The following is a 16337-nucleotide window of genomic DNA, read 5'->3' as shown; positions in this document are numbered from 1 at the left end:
CTACTTGCTTTATGTAGTCACCTGACCAATGAGATCAAGAAAAATCTTTGTTTCCACACAGGCTGAGCTTCATCAATGGCTGGTTTGCATTGCGATGACCTTGTCAGTATGAGGGAAATGACACAGAAACCACTGTATAGGATGCACATCAAGATACCCTGTGATCTTAGCTCAAGTTCTGGACAGTAACCTTCTAAGTTTAAAAAGTCAACTGATGATTCTAACATGCCTGAGGGCTTTGCCTCTTTGGAGGAGTTTCCATGAACTATACTGGAAGAGAGTGGCACAGGCCAGAATGCAGGTACTGTGCAGGCTTTCTACAAGGAGAGTCATTCAAAGACCAAACCACCAGGAAGATGCTGAAACACACAGTCCCCAATAAGGAAGGGCAGGAAAGCTGCAGAGAGGGCTCCCGCTATGGTGCTCAGGCCTTAAATACCAGGTGAAGTATGTTCCTTGTCCTAGCCCTCCCCACCTCCCTCTCCACCCCTCCACCCCCGCCCCGCCCCAGTCCTGTGAAGCTTCTACAATCTCCAGTGAGGTTCCCCAGCCTGTAATGTCCACAGCACTGCCCAGGTCCTGGACTGGGGGTACAGCAGTCCCATGTGTGCACATGGCCAAAGCATGTTCTTACTTCATAAAACACAGAAGCTAGAAATGACATTCTAACATGCTTCGCTATTTTCTCAAAACATGATATTAATTTTGATAATTAAAACCAGAACGCGCGCTGGCTTGGAGTCTGGGTGAGATGGAGGCTGGGGTCCTGGCTCTGACACCAGCGTGGCCGTCAGCAGGCCCCACTTCACTGCCAGCTCTGCTGAATACAAGGCTTGTGCCCAGCACCCCTTCAGTCCTTTTAGATATCACCATTCCATTACCCAAGGGCTGCTGTTTATCCAAGAACTCTTTCCAGCCTCATGTGCACTCCAGCAAGGAGTCCCACTGCTGGAAATGCTCTTCACACATGGAGTGCAGCATCTCTACAGGGACCAAGCAGCTCAGGCCCTCTGTGACGATAGAGAATCATTCAGGACACAACCACACATTTGTGCTGGGGACCTCCTGCCTCCACAACCACAGTGGAGTCTCTGTCACCAGGCCTTCCAGACATTTGACCATCGTGGCCTGGAGGACTAAGATACCTGAAAAAACTGGTTACAACCAGCATTAGGCACATTCTTTTGTGATTTGTTGCAGACATTATTTTTCATATGCAAAATAGACAATCACTGTCTTAAAACATTTCCTAGGTTCGTAGCTCTTACAGTCTTTATAGAAAGCAGCTCCTCTCTACCTCAGACCGCACTATGAAGATCTATCCATGCACAAACCCTGTCACCAGTGCTACATATAAGCAGGCCATGAGCTATCACACACATTGCAGTCTGCTTACAGGCAGACCCCGGTCTCAGTTTTCATGAGCTGGTGTGGTACACTCACAGGCATGTTTAAGCAGGCTCCCCCGCTCCTCATGGAGCTCCTTCACATCTGAATGGAAACTACCAGGAACAAATAGGGCCTACTCTCCTATGCTTGGTCTTGTATACAGACCCGGCTCTACTATAGCAACTATAAATAGTCTGAGCACAAAAGTATGAATTCCATAAGCATTCATCTACTAGTTCAAATAGCATATTTCCCAATCAACAAAACACTGACACCACCACAAGCAGGGAACACACAGAGAGCAGACAAGGGACATTACTCCCTACCTGGAGTAGTAAGACTCTACCCCCAGGGCCTCACGGACACTGGTGATGTGATGCTCCAGGGCTGAGCTGGTGGCTGGTGGAAGGGTCCCGCTGCTGCCTGCCTGGAAGTCACTGGGGTTCTCTGTTGTGTTATCACCCAGGTAGTGTTCATGAAACTTCAGAATTCCTGAAACAAGGCAGGCACAGCCAATGTCAGGCATGCAGTTTCAACAAAGACAATTCCAACAAAGGGGTCAGGAATGCCAATACTACTGGACTGTGTAGACTGCTCAGAATCTAAGGGCTCAGGGCTGGTGGAGAGGTGGGGCTGAATTTCAATAACTGAAGCCAAGATATAAGCTTTGGCTTCTGAAGGTACTTTGGAAGCTCCTGGAGGTAAGGACTGCGTCCTGTGGAGCCTCTTCTGATGCTTTGCAGGGGCACTGGCTCCTACAGTCTGCTTTCAGAACCCAGGTAGATTCTCCAGAGACTGAATCACAAGCAAAAATAGAACTAGCCTAGAGGAAACTGCCACCAAGGACCTCTATTTTATCAAAATAAGTATAGAGTACAAAGGCCAAATAAAGACATTCGAAACCATTTTTAAATAAAACTAACTGGTCAATGACCATTAATATATTAAAGGAGAAAAAAAACCACACCATCAAAGTCTGCCTGAAAGGGAGGCAATAAGCACAGGACATATTCTCGAATGGTAATGAGGTGTGTCAGCCCTCGGGAACGCCATGCTCTCTGATTGGACTGCAGTCCCCAGCCAAAGCTTCAGAGTCTCATTAAGAGCAAAGAGGAACAAAAGAAGAAACAATGGGACTGTCACTGCACAATGGCTCATTATTACAGGATTCTGGATATACCACCTGTCAAATCATGTCCCCAAGACGCAGCAATCACAGAAAGAGATAGCTACCCAGCCATCGCCAACCTCACCCACGTGTGCCAGTGTCCCTCTGGGGCCTTGCTGAAGCTGACATCCTTCACCAAGTCACCATGAAAATCACAACTTGAAACTCTTGGCATACAATCTAAGGATCAGAGGTCAGGAAGTTCCTCATGGAAAGCCCATGAGAACATGGAATTAAAGAGGAAAGATTTTCTGAAAAACAATGCTGACATAGGACAGGTAGGCATGTATGCTTGGAACCCAGGAAGCATCTGGGAGCTGTCATCCCAAGCTATCATTTTTTTTTAACCCAAAGGGAAAGAAACACAATCAAGAAAATCTTGTCAATTCTTCTTGGCAGTTGAACTTTTTACAGATATTCAAGAAGCCCATTCTTCAAGATTCCCAATTATAACACCCACTTCCCCAGTCAATAAACTCTAATTGGATCTGGTGTGTCTCCAACATGGAGAAGCCATCAGCATTTTATTATGCAAAAAATATGGCCCTGGCAGCCAATTAGTGGTTCTGTATTCAGTGAAACTGTTACGTCCTCAACAATTAATGTTGGATTAATCAAAGCGATTTTTACTTCTAAAACAGATCTTCAACAGAACTGGCTTTAAAAAAAAGTGGGGTCCCTTACACTAAAGAATTCCAAGCTTAAGACTTATTTCTAAGCCATGAGAGTTGCCATTATCATTCTGGTCTCTTACGTGACAACAGATCACAATTATGAAGTCCTATCAAGAAAGAACTCATTAGGCCTGGCTGCCTTGGCTTTATTAGCTGATAAACAGCAGCGCCTGACAAATAGAGCTCCAGTGACACGCATGGTCCAGCTCTCAGTCTTCCTTTCCTGGCAGGGGCAATGCTTTTTGGGGCTGGATTATTAATTGAGTGCCTCATCATAGAATTGCTACCCCTAGCACCAGGCATCGCTCCTTAATCTGTTCTATGAGACCTCCCCACATTAGACTTTCACTGGGCTCATGTCCTAATTTCCCTAGGCCCACAGAGAGAGACCTCACCTGCCCCAGGAGCAAGCAGCCAGCTGTACAGGTAGCCTGCAGCCAGGGAGTAGTAGAGCACGAGGCCCCGCTGCCCGTTAACCATTTCGAGGATCTGGTCGATGGTGACTGGGGAGTAGGGGTCTGAGTCCTGGTGTCCCGTTTGTCGTTCCACCAGAAGATCAGCAAACGCCCTTGTCCGACCCCTTTCTGCCACAGCCAGGGCTTCATCGTGGTGGCCTAGGAGACAAAGAGTAGGCTGAGGAGACCAGTGTGCACATGCTCACTCAGATGAGCCACAGCCACGGTGGGCACATTGCCCACTCACAGGACCCCATGTTTTACACTCAGCAAGACTGGCCCCATGCCACTTAAGTTACTTGGCCTTCCCTATCTCTGCCAGCACCACCAGATCCCACTTGTTCAGAGCTCCCTAACCAGGCTGTGGCCTCCTGCTGCAGTCCCTTGGCTGCCTGGACAGATGCTTGCCACTCTGGTTATCCTATCAACTCCCGGCTCAACGCTGATCCTGCCATAGAGCTGGTGGATGAGATCTGCCGGCAGCTCTCCTGACAGCCCTCCTAGACACACCCCCATCTCCCAGTTCCTGTGTATCCCACCTACCTGGCCCTCTCGTGGGACCTTTCTCTTCCCACTGACGTTGGCTCAAAAGGAATAACTGTCATTGTTCAGCCTACCACAAAAGGCTACACCAATCAGGGAGGGTTACAACCATGTACATGGCTGAGAGGTGTCCCTTAATCACCTCCTGTATGCCAGGAGCTGTTTCTGTAGGAGCTGACATCAAGGTCTACTGCACTCCCAGGAGCTTCCCTCTTTTCTAGCACCCTGGGCAAAGGTTTTAAACCCCTGAGATCTTGGATCATGATTGCTTTAGAACTGCTGTTTCTTTGAACTCTTCCTCAGCCTTTCAACCCAGGGTCTAATTCCATGTCCTCTAAGAGGCCGTCTGTAATCTAGTTTAAAAGCTGATGCACCTGCAGAAAAGCACAAACTGAAGGCAACCTACTTTCAGGTGAGGCTTTTCTGTGAGAGCTGGGGGGACACCACTTGCCCTGTAAATATAAACTGCAGCTGGGGCCTGAAGAGAGAGCAGGCAGAGGCAGGGAGCAGATGCTGGCTCTGACAGCGCTTCAAAGCTGCCTTGCTTCTATGCATGCTTTGAGCATGCATAGAAAGTGGAGTTTATGGGAGTGCATGCAAATGTCTTCCTTTCTTCTATTAAGTTATTAACTGGAGCAGCAGGGACATTTTCAATGTACACTGGAAAATCAGCCCCAAAGTGCTAGACAGACTTAACATTGTGACTATAACAGGAAATAAATTACAATCCCAGGCAATTTGTAAAAAATCTGCAAAAGCAACTCTCGCGTTTTCCACAGCTAAGGGCAAGTTGGTAAAGGGCTTCAACACCAACTTGTCTTTCTTTGTTTCAGTGAATACCTTTGAGAAAGAGACAGAAGGCAGGAGGCAGGGGAATGAGGAGGAAAAGGGAGCCACAGGCTTCATGACCCCGTGTGTGTCATGACCCTGGGGTGCAGACCCAGAGGCAGAAACATTAACTAGGCAGCAGCTAACGAGGACATGTGGCTGAGAAGAGAGCAGAGGCCAGTGAACTCTCAGGCACTTTTCTGATGCCAAAAACGTGTGGCAGGTGTCAGTGGAGAGAGGGGACACCTGCCCTGGCTCCTGGGCCTGCTACGTGGCTTCCTGTCCCGAGCCTCTCTGGTTAGCCCATCTCCCCATACTGAGCTTCCTGCCTGATGTGGCTATGAGCTACCTGTGTCTTTACTACAATCCCTAGGGCGTGCAATCAGCACACAGTAGGTTCTCTGCCAACTCTGGATACAATGCTGGGTGTGGTCATGGCTCCATGGTCTCCTGTGACATCTCCTACTAAACAACCTGGATGCGTGCGACCCCAGCTCCCTAGCTTCTCCCTCTCACCTAGGCTGACGAGCACCCGCTGCAGGGCCTGGTAGGATGATGTCTGCAGGTCGAACAGGGAGAGTTTGTAGTCGGTGCTCAGCTGCGCCTCGTGCCGGATGGTTTCAAACAAAGCGGATGCTCTGTACAGCTGTAAGGAAAGGCAGAGAATGTCACCATGTCTACAAAGTGGGTCCAGCTGTTCACAGAGTAGAGATGACATGTGCACACACTTGGGCACACACCTACATGGTTTTTATTTCTTAGAGGATCAAGCTGCATTTCCAGTGGGTCCTTGTAGACTTGGTGAGGTATCCCGTCATACCCAGTAAACCATAGTTTGTGTAATCAATTTTTGACTTATAGACAAGGGTATCTAAGATATGGGTTATGGATTTATGAAGTCTCTGAAGAACTCAAGTATTAATCCCAACAGGGCTGACTTTGATTAGAACAAAAAGCCTTCCCTCTTGTCACCAGATGACCATAACCCACCACTTCAGGTCTTCGGGGTACAAAGATGTTGGTGAGGACCAGTGTAATGGGTGAGCTGGAAATGGACAGGCTGGGACAAGGAGACAGAGGCAGCCACTCTGCCGGAGAGTAGGACCTTTGTGGCCCAATCAGATACTGCTTTCTGGGACCAGAGGGTTGCTGGACAGGCCTTCAGAGGTGCCTTCCTCCTCCTCCGCTCTCCCCCTCCACCACCCCACACAGGGAGACATCTGGAGACCCAGGTAACTGACATTCTGAATGGAGACCCTGACCCACTGCTCTGTTTAGCCAAATTGAGAAAGCAGAGTTCTAAGACTGGTACACATAGACTTGGAGAGAGCCACAGGAGAGGAGGGTGCCTCTAACCCTACCTCTTATTTAACAGGTTTTGGAGCCTCAGTTTCTTCCTATCTATCTAGAACAGGCAGTTATTATTTGACTTGCTAAGGTAGTGTGAGGAATAAATTCAGTGAATGGAAAGGACATGTCACTACATCAGTGTGTGTCTTAATTTTTACAACCAGGAAATCATAGTTAATCCTTTAAAGTGCCTTTAATAGATCAGGAGCAGAGCATAGTGCCCAGCACTGGAGGACACGAGGCACAAACTCAGGCATGTCACATCCTCCACCCTCAGGGGCACCTCTGGAATGGAGCCGTGTGTTTATCCTTGGTCCCCTTTGCCTGGCGCAGGGTCCACAGCACCCTTCACGCTACAGAGGGGTGAGTATGATCCCAGACACAGCTGTCTCTATCACTTCAGTTCAACAGAGGAAGCCCAGAATGCCAGGGATCTCAACACTCCAGCTTCTTGTACAAGTGCAGACACAAGGAATTACCATGAGAGGGGGAGAGAGAAGTTATATCTATTATAAAGCTACAAAGACATTTACTCCAGTGACTATGAATTCTTATTTTGCTTCTGTTATGAAGAATGTAATTTCACATTAAAGTTTAATGCAGAGCAGCAGCACATATTACAAGAATTCTAACAAAATTATTGAGAAATTCATCACAGCATGAGTGGGAATCTTTGCTGACGGGAAGCTCAGCACTTCTGGGCTGGTGTGGGCTGGAAATATTGTGCATCAACCTGAGGACGAGGCTGACATGTCTGGGGGAATGCCACCACCACAAAGACAAGCATTCCAAGGCCTTCCAGGCTTTGAGAAACATCTGTACTTGTTCAGGTTCTTCTCCTCACCTGGTGTTGGGCCTCTTCCAGGTTTCCACTAGCCCAAAGGGAGAGGCCAAGACCATGGCGAATTTTTGCCTCATCTTCTCTTCGGCCCAGTTGTTCAGCTAACCTTAAACCTGAAACCAGAGAGAGAAAAATTCAAAGAAACAGAAGACAGATAATTCCACCCTGCTGAGTCTGGGAAGGTTAATTTTGCTTCAGGTGTTTGAAACACAGCCAGAGAGATCATGGGACCAGAGCCCAGTGGCCAAGGCAGAATACACATGCCTTCCAAACCCCACCGTGTGGTGATGTTTCCAGGACACTGGGAAATACCCAGCAGGAGCGGAGGCAGCGGCAATCAGCAGGAGATATGACCATCAGCAGAAGACACGCTTGCAGGGCAGGCGCAAACAGGGGAGACAAATGAAACTAACCTGGCTGTCCTCCCAGACATGAAACTCTTAGCTTTGCAAATGAAAACTATGGGCTGATAAATTTATCTCACCTGATTCTTTGACTGGAAAAAGCTTTTCCTGACAGCCAAGTAGAGATGCTTAGATACTTCTTCCCATCCTCCTATCTAGCTACACAGCAGTCAATCAGCGCTCAGAAGACTCTGAGGTTCTCCGGAAGGCGGAGTATGCACACAGCCCGGCCCTGCTGCTGTTACTGATGGCACCAACACATCTCTCGTCAATCTCCCTTCCTGCATGCCTGAGAATGTGATGTGTCTCAGTGGGGTTGCAAAACAACTGCTGTTATGAGTCAAAAGCCTGAGATGAGACAGTTCTCATTTCAGTGGCCTTCAGATAGGCACCTGCAGTTCAGGTCACCTACCCACAGCAAGCTTCTGGGTTTCGGGACACCAGCCACCTCCAGGGCTTTGTGGGAGCCAGATCTGAAGGCAGTGGTTTATTGTATTGTCAATAAGCCATTCTCAGTCATTTTGCTCTCATTATTGTGTTTTCTGTGCAGAAGCAGCTAGCCAGAGTGGAGGGCGGCCTGAACAGAGAGCAGCCTGTGTGGAAGCAGCACCAGCACACAAAGGCAGGGCTTCCTTCTGCTCTGATCAGCACCTGGGAGCGGCCTCCCTGCAGGCTGGGCCCCTGCAATGCTGACCTCTCAAAGACAGCTGAGTCAGCAGGAGACGGAGGAAAGTGAGGCTCAGGCTCAAGGTCCTTAACATCTTGTACTTCAAAATATACAAGGAGTGGAAAATTCAAACTGCATTTTGAATCCACTTCATGTCCTGAGTAATGACAATATTTGCAAACAATTCCCACGTGAAGAGAGGAAAGATGATGGCTCCTGAGAGAAAACCAGGAGATGCTACTTTTCATCTTCGGCACAGACCCCCACCCCAGTAGTGCCCTCATTTCTGGGTCAAGCCCCCCTTGGAAGCAAGATCTATGAGAGCAGGGACTTTACTCAGCGTCTTCTGGGTCCCCAGAACTCAGGTTACCACTGGTAAATAGCCAGGGGTTCAACAATGAAGACTTCACAAAACACTGGGCAGATGTGGTATGAAGTGCCCAGCTTCTATCCACGTACCTGACCTGTCTCCTTGTCCCCGCCTCCCCTCCCCCCAACATCTCCAGAGCTGTTGGCCCAGGATAAATCTCTAAATGGGTCCAGTCTTCTTCCCTCATTTGCAAAATGAGAAACAGCTGTGGTTTTTCACCATCAGTATCCACCCATATCACCAAATCACATCCATCCACCCTGCCCCTGAAGCTGCATGGCACTGGGGCAGAGGAGAGAGGGGGGATGCCAAACTGAAGCCCCTCCCCTGAAAGCCAGAAACACCTGGGGAGGAGGGCAGATTTTTTTCCAGCTGAACTGGCCCTTCCTTAACAAGAGGCTACAGAATGCCCCCTTCAGGTGCTCTGCAACTGAGCCCGCTCAGAGGTCAAGAAAAAAGGTACCTGGCAAGGCCAACTAGGAAAGGCACAGGTTATAGACTGTCCACAAAATGAACTCTGCAAGATTTATCACAAGGAACAATAAGCATGAGGGAATTTTCCATAAATACAGAACTATACTGCAACATCTCAGGCAAACCAGCTGTTACACAGAAACTGATTCAGGAAGGACTAACAAACATAGTGGCCAGGTTGTCAGATGCTGGGCCTGATTTGAATGGGTTTTACAGATTCAACTGACAGTCACTCCTGGGATGCCGGGATTTTACCACTGCCAAGGGTTGGAAACTGAAAGCCAGCATGTGCACTTGAGGCGGCCTGGCAGAGCCCCGTACCTATGGAGAAGAGTCAGGTATGGTGGGCCGGGCAGTGGCCTGTAGCTTCTTTTTTTTTTTTCATTTATTTTTTGTGAACATACTGTACAGAGGGGTTACAATTACATGGACAGGATAATGCGTACATTTCTTATCAAGCATTGCAGCCTCCTCTCCCTTCCCAGCCCCCCCCCCATAAACCCCCCCCCCCCCGCACCAACTTTGTAAAGCTCATTTTCGACATGAAAACTTGTACTTCTCATTGTTGCAACAGGTAGTGGCCTGTAGCTTCTGTGTGCCCTTCAGTCTGTGCTAGCACAGCCATGTTGGCATGGGGTATTGTGGGGTTCTTGAGGTCAGAAAACTCAGGCTGAGCTCCCCTCTGTGCCTAACCAACCAAGGGGCAGGATCAAACCACTGTATTCCAGGTCTTGGTGACTTAGCTACAAAATAATAATGGGGATAATCTCATTTGCCTCCAGGGGAGGGGCATACCAACTCAGTAAGTAGAGCACTAGAGCAAGCACGAAGCCCTGGGCTTAAACCCCAGCACTGAAAAAACCAGAAACTTCTCTCAAGACAGTTGTGAGAAATAAATCAGCTTGAATAAACTACATATGCAAAGCCCCTTGGAAACAGTTTTTGCTTAAATCTGCAACCATCTGCCTTCAGCAGCCAGTGCAGGGTCCCCTGCGCCCCTCATGCCTGAGGCAGGAGGCCTGTGAGGAGAGGCTGCCAGCCTGAGGGTAGAAGGCAAGCACGATGCTGCAGGACTTAGGCTTAGGACTTCATCCTAGGCCCACTGTGCGCAGGTGGCTTGTGGAACTTGGTGGTGTTGGTGGAAGAGAAGTAGCCAATTTCCAGGCCTGCCTGGAACAAGACAGTGCTGTGGCACTAGCCCAAGCCCTGTACAAGCACCGGGCAGGACGCCTGGCTTGCTGCTCAGTGATCCCCAGACAGCTGCCTCTGGGTTGGACCTCAGCTGCCATGTCAAATCTGACATCTATATAGTTCTAGTATTTTCTAGAGGGTCAATGAGACTTGGAACAGATAGCCATTTCCCCAATTTTGGCTCCTACAGTCTTTTTTTTCTTTTTTAGATCAGAGACTGGGACTTGAACTTGGTACCTGATATACCTGACACTTTCACTCATTGGCTAGCTCTCTACCAATGGAGCCATACTCTCAACCCTGTGGTTTCACGTGATCAGATCTCACTTGACTCATCTGTGTGAGGACATGCCATCTATTCACCAGTCTCGGGTTGCAAAGCTCTTGGCCTGCCATGGACACAATCACCAAGGCAGCATGGCAAGCTGGTTCTGGGCCAGGGGTCCAGACAGCGAAGCACCTTAGCACTATCAAGACTCACACTGAGCTGACAATGAACCCTGAGCCCCAACCCCACAGAGAGGTGGCACGGTGAGACACCCCCCCATCCACAGAGGTGGCACTGAGAGACCCCTACCTACCCCACACAGAGGTGGCAGACACTGTGAACCCACACAGCCCCACGCACAGAGGTGGCACTGTGAGCCTCCCCACCCCCCCACAGGGGAAGGTATTGTGAGCCCCTCACCCCACACAGGGGTGGCCACACAGGGGAGATCCTACCCCACACAGAGGTCATTCCCACTGCATTTCCCCTCTGTGTTGGAGAGATCACACTGGGCCTTTTCACCTACCTTCCTGCAGGTACATGACTGCCTGGGAATAGTTCTGCAAGGCATGGTGGGTCCTTCCGAGGCTGCTATAGGACACTGTCTTGGCCACCAGGTCATTCATCTGTGCGGCGATGCTCAGGTGTTGTTCTTGATAGACCACAGCCCTCTCGAAGGTGCCCAGGGACTCGTAGGTCAGGCCCAGGTTCCCATAGGCTCGGCCCTGGCATGTGGGGTTGTTGGTTTCCTCTGCTATCTGTAGGTCAAGCTGGTGATACTGCAGGGCTGTGTCGTACTCCCCCATCTGCTGGTAGACCCCGCCCAGGCCGCAGGCCGCGTCACTCTCCAGGGCTCGGTCCTTCATCTCTCGCGCAATGTTCAGCTGACGTTCAAGGCAGGAAATGGCTTGTTCATAATTCCCTAATTGGCTGTGCAGACTGCCCAGCTCTCCATAGGCCTGGGCTTTATTGAAGGCCTCTCCGAGCTCGTGGGTGACCACAAGCCTCTTCTCGAAGCACACAAGGGCTTGCTGCAAGCTCCCCATTGCCCTGTGGGAGGAAGACAGAGAAGCAATGGTATCATTTGGTGCAGGTGCAGACATGCTAAAGCCCCTGAGAAAATGAAAAGCATTTGTCACTGTCACTTACTATAGAGGCTCTTAACTCCTCTTCTAGCTAAAATCTATCATGTGCCCTCAGAGTGAGATGCACAGGAATTTCATAATCTGGAAAGCAATTCAAAAGTCATCCCTCGATGACCTTCCCAAGAGCTCGGGACTCAACGGGATGTGCACCCAGAGGGAGCATAAAATATATTAATAGGCACAATGATAGCAGAGGAACGCTTTGGGTCTCCGGGCCTCCCAATTTCCACTACCGCTTAGACTATGTTTTTGAAATCACTTTATAGCAACTGTAAATCTTCCTCTCTGTGCTTCTCGGAGCACTCTGGGTGATGATTTAGTTTGACCTCTGCCCTTCCTTCACTCCAGGAGCCCTAATCCTCTGTCTCTCTGATAAGGCCATATATTCTGTAGACATAGGCACCTTCTTGGGGTCCCCCCACTTGGAGGAAAGCATTTCTTGGCCCACAGTGTGTCTGTCTGCGCTGCTCTGAGATGACAGGATCAAGGGGGGGGATGTGGGCTTTGGCAACAGATCAAACACATTGTGGGGCTACAGTGCTCCTGAGCCTCAGCTTCTGGCGGAGCTAAATCCCAGCTCACAGCAGGTGGAGGTGTGTGCACAGCAACACAGGATTGCTCAGACAGGGTGTCCAGGATGATGCATGGTACATGGGCCACATTTATTTACTCTGTTATCCAATGGCTTTGCTAAGAGCAACACAACAGGGTCGCAGTAATTGGTGGGTATGTGGGGAATGTCATACTAATAAACATCCAGAACAGGTGGGAGGCCCTCAGGAAAGACGGATCAATTTGCTTTCCCATCCTTATTTACTCTTTTCTTCTGCTCATTCTAATGCAGTCCCAAAAGTCCTGCATTTGGAGTTGGAGAGTCCCAAGTTTGCCTCTCAGTTATCTGTTTAAGCTGTGTAATCTTAGGCCTCAGTCCACCCTCTGTGGGCCACAAGTAAGGACAATAATACCTGCTTAACCCCAAAGGTCTTGGAAGGAATCAAGGGAACTATGTGGGAAGAGCCAGGTAGCTAGCAAACTCTGTGCACAGATGCAGCTGCCACCACTCTCACAACCGCTTGTCCTCTGTCATTGTTACCTGTGTCCGTTCCCTAGACCCCGGTAGGCCTTGGCTTGGTCTTGCATGCGATTCAGACTCTGGGCCACTGACAGATACTGCTCATAGTACTTGATGGCCTCCTCGTAGTCCCCTAGGGCCTCGTAGCAATCCCCCAGATTGCCGTAGGCTCGGCCCCTATCCAGCACCGACTCATTCCCACTGAGCTGCTGCAGCATGGCCAGCTGCTGCTCGAAGTAGCCGATGGCATCCTCCATCACGTTCATGTTCATCTTTGTGATGCCCATGTTGCCGTAGACCTGGGCCTCCAGGCTCGGGTCCTTCAGCTTCTGCCCCAGATCCAGCTGCTCTTCGTAACACTTGAATGCCATGGTGTATTTCCCAAGGGCCATGTAGACAGCAGCCAGGTGCCCATGAGCCCGGCACTCGCCCGTCAAGTCGCTCAGCTCCTGATAGACCTCCAGTTCCTGCGTGTGGTACCCCAAGGCTTTGTCGTACTTCTGGACCATCCGGTAGGCAGTGCCCAGGGCAGCATATGCGCTGGCCTCCAGCCTTCTGTCCTTCACGTGGTGAGCCAGGCCCAGCTGTTGCTCATAGAATTTTATTGCACCATTTATATCTTTTTTACAGATGAATATATCGCCCAGGTTCCCTAAGGCTCGAAATTTAGCCTGGGAATTGTTCAAGGACTGGGCAAGGGACAGCAGGTACTTCTGACACTCCTCAGCTTTGCTGAAATTCAGCAGAGCTTTAAATGCCAGGCCCAGGTTGCAGTAGGCTTTCGCTTGGCTCAATTTGTCATGAAGGTCTTTGGCCAGTGCCAGGTCCTGTTCGTAGTACTTCACTGCCTCCTGGTAGTTTCCAAGGCAGTAATGGGCATAGCCAAGATTGTGACAGACCTTCCCTTCTCCTTCCATGTCCTGAAGGTCTGGAGCCAGCCGCAGGTACTGCTCGTAATAGGGGGCAGCCTGGACATACTCCCCCCGAGAGCAGTGGAAGTTTCCCAGGTTGCTGAGGGCCCTAGCCTCGCTCTGGATGTCTCGCAGCTCCCGGGCGATGTTCAAGTGGTTCTGATAGTGCTGCAGGGCCCGGTCATGGGCGCCCAGGGCCTGGTAGGCCACAGCCAGGTTGCCGTGTGTGGAAGCCTGTGAGGCCCGATCATTCACCTCCATGGAGATCTGCAGCTCCTGTCGGTGGTACTTCACGGCCTGGTCATACATGCCCAGGGCATTGTAGGCATTGCCCATGTTCCCGTAGGCGCGACCCTGGGCAGCGTAATCACTCAGCTCTTGTGCGATGCACAGGTGTGTCTTGTGGAGTTTCAGAGCAGCATCATAATCCCCCTTCATCTGGTAGATGATACCTGAGACAGAGAAGAGTAGAATTGCTGGTGAACAATTTAGAAAGCAATGTCATCTGCGACTCCATTTATAGCAAGTACCATCCAGATGAACTCAAGAATTTAAAATAACAGAAGGTAGAGTTAAATATTTACCAACTCTCCAGAGAGAGGATACTTTCCTAAGCTTCAAAGTAACAGGAACAAAACATCGACAGATTTTGATTACAAAAATGAGAAGTTTTATACAACAAATAAACATCCAAAATTAAAAGGCAAACACAACATGGGAAAGCGTGTGGTACCATATGAAAATGTTTAATGGCTACCGTGGATAACATTTCACTCAGTTTGATTTTTAAAAGAAAGAAAAAAGAAAACCCCAATTTACTGAAATAGGCAAAAAGGTAGAAGTGATAGTATACAACTCACAAAGAAGAAATACAAAGAAGGAAGAAAATGCTAATTTCCTTTGATGATTTAAAAAAAACCTACAAAATCAAGAAATGCTCAAGTGCCATTTTCACTCCTCCTAAATTAGCAAATAAAAATGTCAACACCCCCTTTAGTAGCATTGGCTCTGAAATCGGGGAAGACACCTACTGGTAGGGACTTAACCAGGAGCCAACTCTGCACAACTGTGTGGCAGGAGCTACAGGTGTGGCCCTGCCCTGCCCTGACACTTCAGTTCAAGGAACCCTCAGTCAATATCAAGGAGTTCAGCTGCAGACGCAACAGCTAGCTGCTTACAATTTCCCATGATATAGAAGAGGGTGAGTCAGAAACACCATAAATACCCAGCTCTGGGGGATCATGTGAATTTGAGAGAGGGCTGTGGTATACACAAAACTGGGACAAACGTTCAGGAGATGATGATGATGATGATGATGATGATACCTGCTGTTTGTGACAGCTAGGTAAACATGTCAATGGACAAGACCAGGAGGGAGCCAGGCAAAAAGAACCTCAGCTGTCTTGTAGGTGATTGGATTTTAGTGAGTTTGTCCCCAAATGTTTTATAATTCCTCTATACTGCTTCTACAATCAACTCTAATAGTACTTCAGCAACCTCATAAACTACACTTATAGCTACCAAGTTAAGCTATTGGGCTTTTGTTTTTTTCTATTTTGGTATGAGGTTTGAACTAAGGGCCTTGTGCTCTACTACTTGAGCCATGTTGCTGTGCCCCCCTCCCCCATTGCTTGTAGGTACTTTTGTTTGGCTAGCCTGGAACTAAAATTTCCTTGATCTCCATCTTCTGAGTAGCTAGGAATAGTACCATACACTCAGACCTAAGCTGTTGTCTTATAGCAATTCAAGATGAGACAGATCGTAGAGTTCTAAGTTGTAACAGTAACTTGGGTGGCGGTTCACGCTAATGGAGCTGGGATCTCTCAAGAAGGCAGAGGGGCCCAGATGTGCTAACAGGTTCTCTTTCACCTTTGGTTTTGAGCATTTTTCTATATATCAGTGTGGTGTCCAAAATCCACAGAAGTTCAGAGATTTAAGACCACCAGTGTGGTGCTTGTTAAAATGTCTGAACTGGCCTGAGAAAACCAGTGGTCAGAAGCCAGCCCCTGCAAGTAGCTTAACTTCTATACCCTTCACCCACCCATCCACCCCCGAACCCAGAAAAACAGTCACCTGGCACCTTATGGCACTGCAGATGGGCAGCAGGGCAGAGAGGTAAAGACAGGAGATGCCACCCTCACCCTGCACAGAGCCATGGAGGCCACTAGCAGAATCAGGGCTGCTGCACAGGTATGCCAGCCACCTCTTTGACAGCACCTGTACCTCAGATGTTAGAGAAATCATTTGGCCTCTCTAGGTTTTATTTAGCTTATCTGCAAAACAAGGAAACTGAGTGTGACACTGACTTAGAAGGTGGTTGTGTGAATAAAATAACTTATGTTAGTCACTAAATAAACTGTCATATTGCGTGTATGTGTGTGTGTGTGTGTGTGTGTATGTGTTGGTCGGTTATGGGGTTTGAACTCAGAGCCTGGGCACTGTCGTTGAGCCTCTTTGTGCTCAAGGCCAGGGTTCCACTACTTGAACCACAGCACCACTTTTGGTTCTTGAGGCATTAATTGGTGATAGAATTTCCTGCCCAGGATAGCTTCAAACTGCAATCTTCAGATCTCAGCCTCCTAAGTAG

The 16337-nt window shown here is 49.0% G+C and overlaps 1 protein-coding gene across 1 annotated transcript in view; it reads right to left on the bottom strand.

Moving 5' to 3' along the window:
* Ttc28 (tetratricopeptide repeat domain 28) overlaps window positions 1–16337 on the bottom strand; it is a 480228-nt gene that overhangs the window by 47554 nt on the left and 416337 nt on the right. The window contains exons 14-19 of the mRNA XM_013014273.1: window positions 12861–14202; window positions 11149–11672; window positions 7252–7361; window positions 5574–5703; window positions 3627–3845; window positions 1716–1881 (exon numbers count right to left, since the gene is read on the bottom strand). Coding sequence (XP_012869727.1) covers window positions 1716–1881; window positions 3627–3845; window positions 5574–5703; window positions 7252–7361; window positions 11149–11672; window positions 12861–14202 — 2491 coding nt within the window. The remainder of the gene's footprint in view (window positions 1–1715; window positions 1882–3626; window positions 3846–5573; window positions 5704–7251; window positions 7362–11148; window positions 11673–12860; window positions 14203–16337) is intronic.

This window comes from Dipodomys ordii, unplaced genomic scaffold (genome assembly GCF_000151885.1).
Source record: "Dipodomys ordii isolate 6190 unplaced genomic scaffold, Dord_2.0 Scaffold23, whole genome shotgun sequence".
In the NCBI taxonomy this organism is placed as follows: Eukaryota; Metazoa; Chordata; class Mammalia; order Rodentia; family Heteromyidae; genus Dipodomys; species Dipodomys ordii.
Note: the sequence above shows the minus strand (reverse complement) of the source record. Positions and strands in the feature narration are given on the sequence as shown.